Source organism: Heterocephalus glaber, unplaced genomic scaffold (assembly GCF_053883595.1).
Source record: "Heterocephalus glaber isolate CG9 unplaced genomic scaffold, H.glaber_assembly_v1.0 deba00001497, whole genome shotgun sequence".
Classification (NCBI taxonomy): Eukaryota; Metazoa; Chordata; class Mammalia; order Rodentia; family Bathyergidae; genus Heterocephalus; species Heterocephalus glaber.
In genome coordinates this window covers 44,177,860-44,196,649 of record NW_028258320.1, presented here as the reverse complement: position 1 = coordinate 44,196,649, position 18,790 = coordinate 44,177,860, and the positions used below count along the sequence as shown (strand labels likewise).

General features: G+C 36.0%; 1 protein-coding gene across 9 annotated transcripts in view; it reads right to left on the bottom strand.

Moving 5' to 3' along the window:
• Positions 1-18,790, bottom strand: part of Hells (helicase, lymphoid specific) — a 61,702-nt gene that overhangs the window by 38,038 nt on the left and 4,874 nt on the right. For all 9 annotated transcript variants that reach the window (XR_015440371.1, XR_002392572.2, XR_015440372.1 and 6 more), the window contains exons 3-7: positions 17,882-18,004; positions 12,822-12,878; positions 4,429-4,465; positions 4,284-4,348; positions 406-447 (exon numbers count right to left, since the gene is read on the bottom strand). Coding sequence is in view for 6 of the 9 variants with exons in the window: in XM_021253080.2 (XP_021108739.1) it covers positions 406-447; positions 4,284-4,348; positions 4,429-4,465; positions 12,822-12,878; positions 17,882-18,004 (324 nt within the window). In the remaining 3 variants the exon portion in view is untranslated. The remainder of the gene's footprint in view (positions 1-405; positions 448-4,283; positions 4,349-4,428; positions 4,466-12,821; positions 12,879-17,881; positions 18,005-18,790) is intronic.

Sequence of the window (18,790 nt, the reverse complement as noted above, 5' to 3'; positions counted from 1 at the left end):
ACCTGTGGAACTGTACCTCCCTTCCAAACTGCCATATTGTTACTCAAGAAGTTATTCAACAATTTTCCTAATATTTCTTTTGCTCACAAGGACAACAGATGTCCATGGGGAAATGCATGGAGGGAGTTCTTTCAGGAAGCATAGAAACATTTACTTTCATTTAAATAATTACCTTTGTTGAAAGGAAAGGGACAATATAAAATTTTAAAAGCTCAGTATATCACACTTAAGAATGTCAATGTTATCTATGACACTCAGCACCAACTTGGAAATCAATGGCAGATTTTACTGATCAGAAATGTCTAACTCCAATTTAAGAATGTGAAAACTGGGATTAAGTCAATTCAAAGGGAAAAAAATGATGCAAGCATAACACCTAAATTTATTCTATTATAGATATCTTACCTCATTTTCCTTTTTATTTTTTTTAGCCACAGATAAAATTTCCTAGAAGATTGAAAAATCCAAAACAAATTAATAATTTATAAGGCCCATTTATTTATTCAACAAACATTTATTCTGTGCTAATTTTACAGCAAAAAATGATAAAGCACTCAAGGTAGTTAAAAAAGAATTTGAACTGGTAGTCCACAGTCAAAATCAAGCCTTACAGCCACTTTTAGCTCATAGTCTCAATTGTCAATATTTTTTAAAACTGGGTTTTTCCAGCCTTTTTTTTTTTTTCTAATGTGAATAGACTTAAGTGCAAATTCACACATGGTAGCAATCCTCTAGTCAGCAAACAAGAGCCTGCAGATCAACTTGAGCTGGCAGTCTGTTTCTGTAGTTTTAGATGAAAACAAAGTCAGGCTCATATGTTTACATTCTGCTATGGCTGTTTTCAGCTACAACAGCAGAGTTCAGGTTTGAGTAGTTACCTCAAAAACTCAAAATATTATCTGGCTATTTACCGAATAAGTTTGCCAACCCAGCACCAGCCCACTTTGGGCATCTGTGGGTAGATCTGCAAGTCTGGAATAAAGGATGAAAAGCAAACACAAGCAGGACATACAAATAAAGTGTACTGATTTTGAAGTACCTAACAGACAAACACTACAAGAGTGTCACCTGGTGACTTAACAGAGCACTGCTATACCAAATTACCTGAAAAATTTGTCACTAGGCTTAATCATCAAAGAAAATGTACATTTCAAAGAGAGAACACAAGACCATCATGTGTTAAAGATACAGATGAAATACTTTCAAGAAACTGATCAAATATGAAATTTAAGATGCGTAGGATTGACAGAACATGCCAGTAAATGGCTGACACATATATATACACACATGTATGTGGGTCATGTGTGTACACAAAGTATGCAATCCATGTATAGACAGATATTCTATCCTAAGGCTGAAAAGATTTTATATAGGGAACCAATAGAAGAGCTATGCTTTAAATAAACTGAACCTTTGTGGAGAACAATTTACAAAACATCTAAGTATCAAAGCATGTAAGTATCATGCAGGAAGAAGTCTCACTGAAAATGAAATTTCAGTCACCAACTTCCAGATCTATCAATTTACAGGAAATACAAAGGGCAGAGAAATTAAGGGGATGCAATAAGCAAAATTCAGAATGTGGGAAATTATATAAAATTACTTTTCTCCAACAATTTACAAAAACAGCAAAAACTAAAAACAAAACAAACCACACAACCCTCAGAGTTAAAAAAAAAAAAAACAAAGAAAGACCCAAGGGATATATTAAATGTAATCCATGTGCACAATTCAGATCCTGATTTGAACTATAAAAAATATGAGCCTAGGGCCGGAGTGGTTCTGCTGGCTGCCTCGCAAGCTCAAGGACCCAAGTTCGATCCCCGGTACCAAAAACAAAAAAAACACCCAAAAAATTTGGCCAGGGATTTAGCTCAGTGGTTTCGTTGCCTGCTGTGCAAGCGCAAGGACCCGAGTTCGATCCCCAGTACAAAAAAAAAAAAAAAAAAGAGCCTATTGGAAAATTGCTTACATTAGGGAATTCCTACCAACTTTAAATAATGTGATAACTATTGTGGCTATGGTTTTAAAAAATAGTCCTGTGAGGATTTGGCGGCGGGGGCGGGATGTTGAGACAGGATTTCACTATGTAGTTCAAGGCTGAACTCATTATGCAACCCAGGCTGGACTTGAACTCACAGCAATGCCAAGTGCTGGGATTACAGACATGTGCTGCCATGCCCAACTTTAAAAAAAAATTTTATAGTAAGACACATTGCCACTAATCCCCCTCAAAATATTCCCCCTCACTGCAAACACACTTATCCCATCATTCTTTCCATCTTCTGAAGCAGTTCTGGAAGTCCTTTCATGTCTTTATACATGTGTTGTATCTGCCTCAGTGCCCTGAATTGATTCAAAGCATTAACCTCTCATGTCCATTTTGACTTTGGGGAAGGGCCAGAAGTCACACGGGGGTGGGGTGGGGGCAGATATGGTGAATAAGGTGGATGAGAACACATCATGCTTTTACAAGCCTGCCTATCTGTGGGATGGCACCCAGCAACATTATTTTGATCACACTGTTAAGACACTCATAACAGTGAATGTAATCATCATGTACTGCAAACATGCAGCAATAAAAATTTTTTTAAAAGACGCACAAAAGACTTTCACATCTGCTTTAGAAAATGGGCAAAAATGATGGAATGTGTATTCAAAACAAGGGGGGGGGAGTCATTTGAGGGGATTAATGGCAATGTGCCTTATTATAATTTTTCATTTGAACATATACTGTATGTTCTACTCAGTGCTTGCAGATGTCACTTTGCAGATAAAAACTTTTATGAACCTTATACCAAAGAACCCCTCTCAAGTTTCTCAACTGCATCTACTTTTCCAATTTCAGTGATTATTTATTTCTATGTTTCTCACTGGATGTAGGCTAAGACAAAAAATGTTCCCTTTCTTTACTAGTGGATCTCACCTACTTATGATACAGTTTGCATCAAATGAGCAGCTGCATGTCTGGCTAAATCTCAATAAAGTATAATGTATTTTTGCAACTGTGGCCAATTAGGTAATCAATTTTGGTGGACTCATTATTTGTAACTTAAAAAATCACAGTGCGCCCTTAAAGCACTTGTCACACACAATTTCCTATTAAGATCTAAAGAGTTTGAATTTCAAGGAAAAGAAAAATACAGTAGGCAATAATAAAAGTAGGTCTTTTAAAAATGTAACAATGTGACATCAAAAATAAAACATTTAAAGTTTGTCAACTGAACACACTTTTAATTCATTCATACTTTGTAAGACAACAGCAAGAATGGGGGAAAAAAGTTTTTAAAAAAGGAGTAAGATTTCAGTTTCCTAAAAGTATTTCTTCAACAAGGAACAAGAATAAAGTTTTTAGTACAATTTGAATGCTACATAAAGTTACACTATAATAACAATTTGTGATTAGCCCAACCTTGGACTTCTTCAACAAACAGTTGATGCCATCTTCTTTCCTAAAACTCTTTCTCTAGTCAGACAGCATTCTTACTACCCGCTCTCTATCCAGAAATACTGTAATTCTAATCTCTAGGCTTCTGAACACATTGGCGTAGAATTTTCCTCTCTTCTCTACTCAGAGTTACTGATAACAATGCTATAAGTCCACTACTAGGTATTTAATAAAGACATAATGACTGGAAAAAAATCAATTTATTACTGATACACATACAACTTGAAAGAAAAACCAATACAGCCTGAAGATAAAAAGCTGTCATTTTAAAAGATAAGTCTATGAAAGTAAGACATTTTCAGATTAGTCCAAAATCTCCTGAACACTGACAGTTTCATATTTTTATAATACTTTATTATTCACTTATTTTTCCACATTTTATTAGTGCATACTGGTTATACAGATTAACGTGTTTCATTTCGGCAGATATGTACAAACATAAGGGTTCAAATTTTTTGGCAGCTTCACTTAAAAAATATGACATTAAACAGAACAACACAATTGGTAATACAGAACTGGTCTCTTTCTCTATTACTATTAGCTATAAGTTTATATATCTTTTACTTGGGGTTGATTTTAAAAGAATACCCAAACATTACCCAAATGAAGCATTTAAAACATATTGGAAAGGGCTGGGGATTTAGCTCAGTGGTTCTGGCACCTGCCTCCCAAGCAGAACCTGAGTTTGATCCCCAGTACCAAAAAGAATTTTAAAAATAAAAAAAATAAAACATATTGAAAAGCCAAGCAACAGTAATTCCTACAGCTTTGGGGTGTTCAAAACTTGTAACAGGTTTTACTTAAACTGAACATTAACTATTCTCCCCATTTTTACCTCTTTTGACATGACCTCTGAAATATTGTATGATTCATCTTCTCTTCCTCTTTTCTTTTTCATGACTATAAAAAAAAATTACTTTTAATAGCAATTAAAACAGATATATACACATATTCTTCAAAACAAGAACAAAAAAATTTACCTAGATTCTCTTCACTTGCATCAAATGAAGTTTTACCCTATAAAACAGATTGAAAATATTACTTTAGTATGGATTTTTATGGTATTACATATTATGGTATTACATAGACATAGATTTGCCAGGCATGATGATGCATGCTTGTAACACCAGCTACTGAGTTAAGACTGCAAGTTTGAAGCCAGTCTGACCAATTTCGTGAGACCCTGATTCAAAGTTTTAAAAATTCAGGGATGTAGTTCAATGCACAGCTCTGGGTTCAATCCACAGTACTCAAAACAAAGACACTAATTGAGAGAAATGTTCCTTACTTGATCTATATCCACAATTACTCACTATTCCACTTACCTATATATAATTTTCTATATTTTCCTACCACAACTTGTTCATGATCATAATCCCCTGCTTCTTCCCAAGGGTTCTATTTTCCTCATTTTTCCCCTTATTTAACATGGTATAATTCAAAATTAAACATAGGTGCTTTTGTTTTGAAATATCATGTATATCTGCTTTAATTGCATATTTATCCTGGAGGTATTGAATGGGTAGGGTGAGATATGAAAGGAATACCCATTTTGAGTAAAATTTTGTTTTTTTGGGTACCAGGGATCGAACTCGGGTCCTTGCACTTGTGAGGCAGGTGGCGAAACCACCGAGCTAAATCCCCAGCCCTTGAGTAAAATTTTTAAGTTAAACACAACTGAAAGTACAGATAGAGTATAATACAGACTGAAAACATTAGTGAAGGTGGTAACCAAAAGGAGATGTTCAACAAACTTTCAAAATAGCAGCTGAAAAAGAATACTATATCAAGTCTAAATAATGCTGAGCATGGTGGCACACACCTGTGATCCCAGTACTCCAGTAGGATGACAGAAGGATACCAAGTTCAAGCCCAACCTGGTCCAACCTAGACCTGGACATGAGACCCTATCTCAAAATAAAAATACATTAGGGCCGGGGATTTAGCTCAGTGGTTTCGCCACCTGCTGCGCAAGCACAGAGACCCGAGTTTGATCCCCGGTACCAAAAAAAAATTAAAAAATAAAAATACATTAAAAATGGTCTAGGGGACTGGGAATTTAGCTCAGTGGTTCTGCCTCCTGTGCAAGCTCAAGGTCCTGAGTTTGATTCCGGGTACCAAAAAAAAAAAATGGTCTGGGAATGTAGCTCAACGTAAGCACCTTCAATCCTTACCACCACTACGATAAAGGGGGCTGGGGGTACTGGCAATATGTATGAGAAATTAAAATAACCCAAAAAGGGAAAAACTAAGTTAAGAGGTTTCAAGACTAAAATAGAATAATAAAAAAAAGAATGGAATAACTTAATGATTGGCACTTTCGGAACAAAAGGTGAAGTGGGGAAACAACAAAACCCTGGATAGACAGCTGTGTCAAAGTAAAATCTGTACAGCACAGAGGAGGTGAGCTGCACCCAGCTCCCAGCACCCAGGAGGAGGCTTCCAGGCGGCCCTACCACCACCACCTCCAGCGCAGAGGAAGTGAGTAGTGCAGGTACCAACAACGATAATCCCCCCCCACCCCCGCGAAATGAGAAGACACATAAAAAGTCTCAAAATCAGACTTCCAAATCACCTAAAGCAACCAAAAAGAGAAACGAGATGGAACACTATGATACTCAACCACCTGGACTCCCTGAACTGGCAACAAAAGGGGATCTGGAAAAAAATGAAATCAGAAATAATTTCTCAGATAACAGCAAAGATTTTGCCAATAGTGCAAGACATGATTAATAAATCTAGAGAGGACACAGATAAAAAAATAGGCGCTGAGGAACATGATGGAATCCCAATATAGGAAACAAATGGAATCCATAAAACAGATGCAAACAGATTTCCGGGAGATTAAAAACTCCACTGAAAGTTTACGCAGCAATGGAATTACTATGAGAAAATGAAAAAAAGGAAACAAAGTCTTTGTAAATAGGGAGGGATGGAGGGGTTGAAGGGAGGGCAGGAGAAGGGGGAAAAAATAAGAACCAAGAGAGTATGTAAAGGTGCATATCTCCAATGATGGTTAATTTTTTTTTTTTTTTTTTTTTGGTACCGGGGTTCAAACTCGGGTCCTTGAGCTTGTGAGGCAGGCTCTGGAACCACTGAGCTAAATCCCCAGCCCTATCTCCAATGATGAATGTCATTATATTGTACACCTAAAATGTACCAATAAAAGGACATACAAAAAAAAAAGAAAGAAAGTTTACGCAGCAGAATGAGCCAATGTGAGTACAGAATCTCATATACAAGATAAAACTGCAATTAGTAGCAGCTGTACCTCAGACAAAGGACTACTATCTAGAATATATAAAGAATTGAAAAAAAATCAGACCCCCAAATTCAAAGACCCAATTCAAAAATGGGCATCTGAAATGAACAGACATTTCTCAGACAAGGAAGTAAAAGCAGCAAACAAATACATGAGAAAATGTTCAACATCACTCGTCATTGAAGAGATGCAGATGAAAACAACACTGAGATACCACCTCACCCCAGAAAGAATGGCTGCTATCAAGAAATCAACCAATAACAAATGCTGGCGGGGTTGTAGGGAGAAAGGAACCCTTCTCCATTGTGGGTGGAAGTGCAGACTGGTGCAATCACTGTGGAAGTCAGTATGGAGAGACCTCAAAGAACTAGGACTAGAGGTCCCATTTGATCCAGCTATTCCCCTGCTGGGTATCTTCCCAAAAGAATTAAAAGAATCATACCACAGTGATATATGTGCACCCATGTTCATAGCGGCATGGTTTGTAATAGCTAAAGCTTGGAAGCAGCCCAACTGGAAACTGGATAAAGAAAATGTGGGGTTTTTTTATAAAATAGAGTACTAGTCAGCCATAAAGAACGAAAAGCTAGAGTCATTTATAGCTAAATGGATGCATATCGAGGCCATACTCTTAAGTGAAATAAATAGGACACACATGTGTAAATACAGAATAGTTTTGCTAGTGTGAGAAACGGATAGTGTAAACAAGAGTTAAAATGATTAAAATGAATAATTGATAATTTGAAATAGGAAAAAAGGTCCAAAGATGAAGGAGTGAAGGGAGGGGAAGGGGAAAGGGAAAGAGGGAAAGGAAAAACTATGAGAGAAGAAAAAAAAATGGAAATGCAATCTATGTAAATAGGGAAGGACGGAGGGGGTGAAGGGCGCACAGGTAATGGGGAAAAAAATACGAACCAAGATATATCATGTACAGGTACAAACACCTAATGATAAATGTAAACGAACTGTATACCTAAAGTGTACCAATAAAATTAATTAAAAAAAAAAAACAAACTGCAATTAGTGACCAGGAAAAGAAAAATTTCTTTAAAATTGTAAGGGACCATGAGAAATCAATACAGCAGCTGCTAAACAATACAAACAATAACATAAGACTGATCAGAGTTCATTGAATAAACAGGAGCGTGCAGATGACATAAAAAAACTGTTCACGGAAGTGATGGCAGAAAACTTCCCAAGCAGGGGAAAATAACTTGACATACAGATAAGTGAGGCATATCCAACTAGCTGTGATCAAAATACATCTACACATAGGCATATAATTGTTAAGATTCCAGAAACTCAACAGCAGAAAAAAATTCTACAAGCAGTGAGAGAAAAGAAACAAATCACTTACAAAGGAAAGCCCATCAGAATCACAGCAGACTTCTCAATGCCAACCCTGAAGGCAAGAAGAGCTTGGAGTGATGTATTTCAAGCCCTAAAAGAAAACAGCCTCCAACCCAGACTGATGTACCCTATAAAACTATCTTTCAAAATTGATGGAGAAATAAGATACTTTTATGACAAAGAGCATCCTAGGAACTTCATCAGCACTACAAAAAATTTTAGACAATATCCTAGGAAAAGATAATGAGGATCACAACCCCAAGAAGCCCAGCAGAATGAATTGGGTGCGACAAGAAATTTAACACAAAGGGGGAGAATCCAACACAAAGGAAAAGTCATGACAATGATAAGTCCATACGTATCAATTATAACCATCAATGTTAATGGTCTCAATCCACCAATTAAAAGGAAGAGACTGGCAGAATGGGTCAAGAAGCAAGGTCTGACAACATGCTGCATACAAGAGACAGACTTAATTCAAAAAGAAACTCATAGACTGAAAGTTAAAGGGTGGAAAACAATACTCTATGGGACAGGAACCCGAAAAAAAACAGGTGTAGCTATCCTCTTTGCGGATCAAGTGGATTTCAACCCAAAATCTGAAACACTTCTGGTCCCAAGAATTTCAGATTGGGCTGGGGATTTAGCTCAGTGGTTTTGCCACCTGCTATGCAAGCACAAGGACCAGAGTTCGATCTCTGGTACCAAAAAAAAAAAAAAGAATTTCAGATAAGGGATAGTCACCTTATATGTACAAATCTATTATGAACATGTGTTTTCATCCCTCTTAAGTAAAAACTTAAGAACAGAACTGTTGGTTCTTAACAGTAATACAAGAAATTTCTATATTGTTTTCCAAAATGGTTTTGTCATTTTACATTCACATTAACAGTATTAGACAGTTCTGACTGGTTCACACTAAGCTGACATTTATTCTTGTAAAACTTTTAACTTCATCTCCCTAATGAATGTATAATACGATCTTGTTATTGTACTGATTAGTATTTTTCTGATTCTAGTGCTGCATACCTTTGCTTGTGCTGTACTGGCTATTTATCATCTTCTTGTGTCTACTTTTTAATTGAGTTGTCTACTAATGAGCTGTAAGAGTTCTTTATATATTCTGGTCATAGGTTATATGCATTATAAATATGGTCTGTTTAAGGACTACTTTTCATTTTCTTGATGATGTCATTTAAAGTTCTAAATTTTGATGGAATCTCATTTATCAATTTCTTTCTTTTATACATCATGTTTTTTGTATCCTAGGAAATTCTTGCCTACCCTAAATTCATGAACATTTTCCCTTATAATTTCTTCTTAATGTTTTATAGTTTTAGGCTTTCATATTTAGGTTCATAGATCCTTTCAAGTTATTTTTATATATGGAAATAAAGGGTTGAGCTTAATGTTTTTACATACAGATACCAGGTGTTCTAGTACCGTTTGCTGAAAATGCTATCTTTTCCTCTGCTCTTGAATTGAGTTTATGTTCTATAAAATGTTAATGTTAAATAATCTTTCAAAACTCAGTGGACCATATATGGGTGGTTCTATTTCTAGATTCTCTGTTTTATTCCAATGATCTATATGTCTTTCCTTATGCCAACACTGCCTTGATTACTGTAGCTTTAGAGGAAGTCTTAAAATTGGGTGTTAAACCTCTTCCAACACTGTTTTTTTTTTTTTTTTTGGTTTCGTTTTCTTTTTACTTTTCTAGGTCCTTTGTACTCTTACATAACTTTTAAATTTCAGTATCCAATTCTTCATTTATAGCAAGTATATATAAACCTGAATTTTTATATATACCTTGTGTTTTCTAATCCTGCTAAATTCAAATACAAGTTCTAGGGGTTCCTAGAGATTTCTTAGTATTTTCTCTGTAAATGATCATTTCTCATACATACAAAGATTCTACTTCTACCTTGCCAATCCTATGCTAATTGTGTCTTTTTATTGCCAGACTATTTTGGTTTGGGCCTATGTTTCAAAGTTTAATGGACAGATGAAGAATAGGCATATAAGACGTTTTTGCTGCAAGTATGGAGTACATGGCTTATCTGTTGAAAAGGTTCTGTTCTACTTCTAGTCTTCTGATAGCTTTTACCATGAACAGCTATAGAATTTAGTCCAATACTTTTTCTCCAACTACTAACAGGATCATATGGCTTTTTCCTTTCCTCTGTTAAAATGATGACTTTTGGGGGTGGATCTTCCAATGCTGAACCAACACTGCCATCCCTATAACAAAACCACTTTCTACATACTGCCAGATCTGACTTCTAATAGTTTGTTTTGTTAAACAAATTTTTATCTATGTTCATACTTTTTTCTTCTATTATCTTTATCCAGTTTTAGTATTAGCACAATGCTGATTTCCTAAAATGAGGGGAGAAATGTTCCTTCTTTCTTCTGCTTTAAATGTTTGATATAATTTATCAGTTAAAATGTATATGAGCCTGTTGTTGTCATAGAGGTAGGTTTTCAAGCTATGAATATACTTTCTTTAATAGGTGCTATTCAAATTTTATATTTCCTCCAGAGTCAATTTCATTAATTTGTCTTCCAAGGTACTTCTTAGAAGTTGTCAAATTTATTTCAAAAAAGATTTTTGTAATATGCTTTCTATGTCCTTTTAAATTCTGTAAAATCTGTGGCAACGTCCTCTAAATTTTGATATTGTAATTTAAAAAATGTATAATTGATATTGTGTAATAGGAAGAAAAGGTGTAAAGGAGTAGGGGAAGGTGGAGGGGTAGGGGAGAAGCAAGAGAAAAGAAAAAATATGAGAAAAGAAAAAAAATGGAAACAAAGTCTCTGCAAATAGAGAAGAGTGGAGGGGGTGAAGGGAGGGCAGGGGAAGGGGAAAAAAATAAGAAACAAGATATATCATGTAAAGGTACAAGGTCCCAATGATGAACGTAACTGTACTTTATACCTAAAATGTACCAATAAACTTAATGGGAAAAAAAAAAAAGCCAAAAGCTGTATTAAGTGAACAGGTTAAAGGATAGGAGGTAAGGGCTGAGAATATAGCTCAGCAGTACAGCACCTGCCCTGTAAGTGTGAGGCCCTGAATTCAATTCCCAGTACCAAAAAAAAAGAAAAAAAGAAATATAAGTTCTTCAGAAATCAAAGATTAACCCCTGAAACTAGAAAATTAGTGAAGAATTGGTTTTGAATAACTTTATTGCAAAATAATCTGCAAGTACTTTTATCAGGTACTTATTACCACTAACTAGATGAAGATTCAAATACTGTAATTGGATTTAGTGATGCCCTACCTATTTTGCCCACTGGTATTTTTTTGCAGTACCAGGGATTAAACTCAGGACCTTGTGCTTGTGAGACAGGCATAGTACCACTGAGCTAAATCCCCAGCCCTTGCCCACTGGTATTTCATACTGCCTTTAATAAAGGTAGTACAGAAGCTAAATGTGAGCTCTAAAAACCCTGGGTTAAAATCCTGATATTACTATTTATCAGATTATGTGATCTTTAGCAAGTTACAGTTAACTGTCATTATTTGCACTAGTTATGCTCTATAAAGTCTATAATCATTGCCTCTAAGAAAAATACAAGCTTAGGTTCCTGCAGTTACAACATTTTCATCAACCAACCAATAGGGAACTATTTAATGTGTTTCTATTTAAAGATATCTTATTTAATATATATGTAGTTTAATAATTAACTCAGCCAACAGCACTATAACTCATGCCTAAATGAAGCTTACTTGATAAATCTACTTTCTCCACAAGGTACATCACAGCCTTTCTCCACTTGGAAACATTAAACAGCAGACAGGACTTTAGTACACGTTTGGAGGCCATTTCTTACATAGCAAAAATCACAAGTAAAAACAAAAATATATATAGATCAGGAAAAAGACATGTTCACAATATAAGAGCTGAAACAAGGCAGAGCCTGCTGTGTCTGACCTCAGCTGGTAATGCGTGTGTTGGGAGACTAAAAATCTTTGCTGCTCTGCACATAAGCATATATGTGAGAAAGCACCAAGAATATTAACTGTAATGTTACAAATAACTTCAGCAGGCAGACAAATCCATAATTATAGAACCCGAGAATATAGTAATATACTTTACAAAGAGTAATGTCAGAGAATGTAATTTATCTCCTCACATCAGCTTCTTTATATGTAAAGTGGATGCATAAAGCAGTTTTAAGAATTAAGTGAGACAGGGCCAGGGATTTAGCTCAGTGGTTCCAGCGCCTGCCTTGCAAGCGCAAGGTCCCGAGTTTGATCCCCAGTACCAAAAAAAAAAAAAAAAAAGAATTAAGTGAGAGAAGGCATATACAGAATATCCAACATAAAGGAAAACCTAACAAATGTACCCTTTGTTTCTTTTTTCATTAGCACAACTATTCATTATGGGGTCCAAAAGAACTGGCTATTTAGAAAATACGTCTTGCAATACAAAATTTACAGTTTCTTTCCAAGTCAATCAAATTTTGTAATGATAAAAAATAGTCCAAAGAATTGCCTTTCCTTCCATTTCTTAAATACTGAGAAACAAATTTTAAACACATCTATGCAGCTTGTTACAAAGATATGCTAACAAATGAAATAAAATATAGTTAACAATCAAAAGAACACAAGAGAATTTCTTCAATATTTAAGACAACATAAAAATTTTCGTTAAGAGGTAGAGGTATGGTTCAGTGGTAGTGTGCTCAGTAGACACAAGGTCCAGGACTCAATCTCGAGCATAAAAATAATAGTAATTCTGTTTGTAGTATTACCTTTGCTACTTTTAGAGATTCCTTTTTTCTCTCCAATCTCTCTTTCTTCTTCTGTTCCTGTAAGATAATTGTTTCTTAGTATCTTAGCGGGAAATATGACACGTAACACATGCATCTCAACTTTCAAAAAAAACTGTTCAAAATGGAAAAAAAAATCATAATAATTATAAAACAAGGAAAACTTGTGTTTCAAGTCTTTATATAATAACAGGGAACAGATTTACTCTCCTGTCATAAACAACATCCAGATAAAATATATTAAACTTTTCTCTCCTTGCTGAGACAAAATGCCTGACACCCAAAGTTAAAGGGGAAAGGGTTTATTTAGCTCACAGTTTGTAGAGGTTTCAGTCCATAATCGGCTGGCTCCAAGGCAGGGTGGCACATGGTAGAGGGGCATCACAGAGGAGAAACAGTTCTTGGAGCTCACCAGGTAGCAAAAGCAACAAGGGGAAACTACAGCTCTTTCTATCCCTTATATCTTATCCAGACTACTTAGGGGAGGTAGGACTCACACCTTTAATCCTAGTGCCCTTGAGCCTAGCATTATACCAGGAATCAATCACACACTCTAGATCCAGCTACCTCAGAAAAAGCTCAACCTACAACTGCATGAGACTTTGGGGAGGACAGACATCTTGACCCAAATCATAACATAATGATTTTCAAAAAGACAGCGAACACTGACAAAAGGGAAGTGAGATGAATTCTTCTGACTGCCCAGCGTACTGCCTAAAGGCAAGTACAATTAAAGGAGGGATAATCCAAACCAAAGTCAAATCTCTTTGAGTTGAGACAGAATTGAAACTGAGAGCTGCTAGCATCTCCAGTGTCAAGGACCAAAAAAGACAAAGCTGCACAAAGAAAGTTACAGTGGGTCTCAAGACTTTAGGGTAAACTGTGACAAGCACATAGTGTGAGAAACCAAGGGTAGGAAAACAGCTACTAGAAAGAAGCAGGTATAGCAATTTCCCATGCTCCCAAGCGATCAGGAAAAAGGAATACCTCATATTCCCTCAGAGAAAGTAGAAAGTCCTAAATACAGGGAATCAAGTAGGGGGGCAAAGTTATTCCTAGACTAAATGCTGTTACAGATGTACCTTAAATTTTAGAACAAGACACAAAGGATACAACCCATTTTTTCCAAGAGGTGATTGAAATGGTATTTGCCTTATAACTCATTAAGTACATGCTCATTTTGGGTTTTATTTTACAACATAAAGATTTAAAAAGGGTTCCAAAAAGGGAAAAAGGAGATAAATGTAGCAAAATCTCAATTAATAACTCTTAATAGGTGATGGGGATGTAGGGATTTATTGTACTCTCTCAATTTGCACCAGTTCTTAAATCTTTATACATTATAGTGGGAAGATAATAAACAATGATACAATGTATCACATGAAGCGTTCAATAGGAAGAGCATAATAAGGTAAAGGGGATCAACAGTAATTTCAAATTCCAGGACTTTGAGAAGGTAAGACAGAAGGATCACAATTTTGAGCCCAAGCTGAAAAACTTAGCAAGATCCTTTCTCAAAATTAAAAAAAGGCCTAGGGATGTAGCTCAGGGCCCTTGTGGGACTGCATAACTCTGTAATCATAAAACTCCCCTAGCCCCAACAGTGATTGAATGTGAGTAAATAAAGATGCTTGTTAGTTCCAGGACACTAGATAAGATCTGTATCAGCCATAATTATTCAACTCTTTGTTCCAAAACTGATGTTCCAGACACCGCTATCTATAGAACAATCTACAAAACATCTGCTGACCATCAGTACATGTCAGGCTAATTAACATACAAATGTAAGACCACTAACCTTTGTTCCCTCTTCTGTAAATTTCGCCTGTTAACTTCCCTGCAAGCCCCTATAAAAAGAGCCTCAGACTCTGGGCTGATTGCCTCTCTAAGCTACTTAGACTAAGGTCTGTTTTACTTTCCAACTTGGTGTGTTCCTTCCCGGGTATTCTTCGCTGCAGTCAGCTCCTCGGAGCGTTTGGTAAGGCCCTTGGTCTTACATTCTGGAGGCACCGCTGGGATCCCTGGGTGTGCTTCACTACAGACAGCTCCTCGGAGCGTTTGGTAAGGACAGCGGTCTTACAGCCCTGAGTTCAATCCTTGTGTGGGTAGGGGTTAATACATGATGGATGACAAGTTAATAACTTCATTTAAGGTTGGCAGAGCACTTCACATCTCATTGAGATTAATGTTTAAGCCAAGAAGGCATGCTTACATGTGTCTTGGGGAAAATGATTACAGGCAGAAAACAGCCAAGGCAAAAGCCCAAAGGCAAAAACACAGCTGGAAAGAAGTTGGGAAGGTAATGGGCTTGTGCCAGACAGTCAAATTGCTGAGAATCTTACAAGCTTTTTAAGTACTTTGCTTGTCAGTAACAATATGCCAGAAGGCAATAGATAACTTTAAGGTACCTCAAGGAAAAAAAAATACTGAACAGAAAAATTTTTTTTGGCCACATAGGGGAATACAGCCCATGGCCTTGCACATGCTAGGCAACTGCCACACCACTGAACTTCATCTGGTCTTGGTCTTTTTAAATTTTAATTTGAAACAGGGTCTCCCTAGGTGGCCCAAGTTGACCTTGAGCTTTTGTTGATCAAGCCAAGTAGCTGGGATTATAGAAATGTACCACCAAACCCAGATAAGAAAAAAATTCTTTATTCAATGAAAATATCTTTTGAAAATGAAGAATTTCAGATATATAAAAGCTAAAACAATATATCCCCAATGGAAAATGCAAATGGACGTGTAATAACAAAACAGGTCAGTTTTCTGGCTATTTGGAGATGGAAAAATTAAAAACAGGTTGACAAATTATTTAAAATTGATGAGAATGTAAATTATGATTGTAGTGGCTTCTCAGGTATACCCATGTCAAAACATAAAATTATACATTTTAAATATCTGCAGTTTAGTGTATTCCAATTATATCTCAATACTATAAATAGCATTTTAAAAACTATTTTTTAAAATGAAATATCTCTCAGGAATAAAAAGAATGACTGACAAATACATCATGAATCTCAAAAATAAACTGTGCAGAAAAAAAACGAGACACAGAAGAATTCATACTTGTATAAATACTGAGGAAAAAAACTCAGTTTCTATCATTGTTCAAGAATTAAAAGCGAGGGCTGGGGATTTAGCACAGTGGTTCTGCTGCCTGCCTTGCAAGTGCAAGGTCCCAAGTTCGATCCCCAGAACCAAAAAAAGAAAAAAAAAACCAAACAATTAAAAGCAAAGACTTCTGTGAACAAATGTGTTAGGATTTCTTTTTTCCACATACCAAGCAACCAGTGTCAGGTCCCACACACTGAAGGATCAGTTCCTAAGATTTCCCCCTCTCCTCACTTCAGATTGCAATCTCTAACTCCTAGGTTGCTTTATCTGTGCTATTATTGTGGACAGTTAAGTTAGAAATACTGTAGCCAGTCAGACAGGGCTCCAAGGCCCTCCAAGAAGTCAAAATAGAAGAACCCATCACAACTGTGGCTGGAGGCAATGAACAACAGTGATTGATATTCTAAACAGGCATCAACCACCTTGGGAGAGAAACTAAAACCTCTTTCTCAGAAAGCCCATTCCTTCGCAGAGAATTCTTGTTGCATTCCAAGTATGCCTGCTACAGGACTTGCATCCCCAATTATTCAATATTACCTAATTCTATACTTAAAATCTTGTACTTTTGTTCTACCTTATACCCACCTCACCTCATGGTTTTGCTATATAAAACTTCCTTGTGCAGGCCAGGGATTAAGCTCAGTGGCAGTACACCTGCCTTGTAAGCGCAAGGTCCTGAGTTCGATCCCCAGTACAGAGACAGAGAGAAAAAAAACAAACCACCAACTCCCCTGTGAAGCAGTCTGCCAATAACCAATTTCTGGGTCCCCTTCTTTCTTAGACAGAAGCTATCTTTCTCTCAATAAATACTTCCTACTCTTAATCTCCATTGTTCCTAGAATTCATTCTTCAATTTTAGAAAACATGAACTCGGCTTATCAGACATATAGCAGGCTGGGAGCTATAATATTTCCCTTATATTATTTGAGGTCCATATATCATCACTATATCACATGCCCTATATATCACTATGAATTGAGGTTCACACATCACGCTCCCTTCATTGGATTAACTTGCTAGATAGAGCAGATCACAACACTTCACTTTTTATTGGTTAATTATAAAGGATATACAAAAAATACTGATGAAAACATAGATGGGTAAAGTAAGGCATGGTGTGTGGTGGAAGGCAGTTTTCCCATCCTCTCCAAGAATTTCTATGTGTTCCTTAACCAGAAGCTCTCAACATCAGTCTTCTGGGAGCTTTACGTAAGCTTCATTATATATTCATTATTGAGCCATTAAATGAGTGGTCACTGGTGACCAGCCATATCTTGAGGTAGAGCTCAAGTTCCAACCCTCTAATCATGCCAAGATCTTTCTAAAGAGTAGCAAGCACTCTAAAGCTACCCAGGGACTCTCAGCCATCATTTAACTCGTCAGCATACAAAGAGACACATCACTTTGAAGAGTCCAAGAATTTTAGGAACCAAGGAACAAACAGGGATGAGACCAAATAGTATCTTATAATACCACAATGCCATAATATTCTAAAAAGCAATACTGATCCATAACGACAGAAAGCAAATCACTTGGGCTGGGGATTTAGCTCAGTAGCACTGGGCCTGCCTTGCAAGCACAAGGTCCTGAGGTCGATTCCTGGTACCAAAAAAAAAAAAAAAAGAAGCGAGCAGATCACTAATGCCATAAAAGAACTTTCTTTTTGGAATAGAAATGTACACTGTTATCTTGATTTGTGCTGGTTAGTCTATACCACTGATGGTGAACCTGTTAGCACTTTCAATAACAAACAGCCTCCTGTGGCATGCGCGCCATAGGTTCGCCACCACTGGTCTTTTTACTGCTGAAAATTCATCAAAGTATAAAGTTGAAACCTGTACTTTTTAGTGTATACAATTTATACCCCAATAAAGGTGTTTAAAAAAATTTAAAATCCTAGTAAATAATTAATCACATATACATACCTCTAATTGCTGCTGCTCCATTTTAGTCAATAAAAATTTGGAGTAGATATTGCTCTTTTCAAGCAAATGTTGAAGTCTTCGATACTGAATTTCTGTGGATTCTCGGTCCCAAGATAGGCGAGCCTATCCAAAAAGAAGTTTTCCATAATTACTTAAGTATTCTGACTGATTTTTTTGCATAATGTTTAATAAAAATGGGTGAACAAACACATTTTGGGTTTAAAATATTTTCTAAGAATAATCAAAAAAGATTCTTAAAAGATTAATTTACTAAAGATAGTTTGCTTTTTAAAAACTGGAACAACTAACTTTTAAAAAAAATTCTACTTTTAGAATTTTAAAATTGTATTGTTAAAATGGTCAACATACTGACTTCTCATCCCTAGTTGTTTGCTCCTGAGCTTTGCCCCAATCCTTTAGCTTTCTTTTTCTTAGTACCTTTATCTTTCACTTGTATATACTTTTATTACTCTGCTTCCCACACAGCTGTAATAATACAACATGTATTTGTCCAGTAATTTCTAAGTGTCTAAAACAGTCTAGTGGTGGAGGAGGAAACTTCTTTAAAGTCACACTGACAGAAAAGGTAAATATTTTAAAAGAATAATAATGGAAAGCACAAGATAAAAAACATGTCAACTGAAAATTCCATGAAAATGATTACAGTTGGCTAAAGTGAATCAAGTGAGAGTTGAATTCATCTACTAAAGCTATCGTTATTGTAATTTACAATTTTCTCCCCAGAAAGCATGTGTATATGTGTGTGCAGATACACACACGTAAACTATTTAAATCAGAATAGAGGTGATAAGAGGAAATCAACGACTCTAAAGTATCCAGGATTGAGAACTACATAGTATTATGCCTTTAAATATAAGTTCCTTAACACTTATCAACAAACACATACTG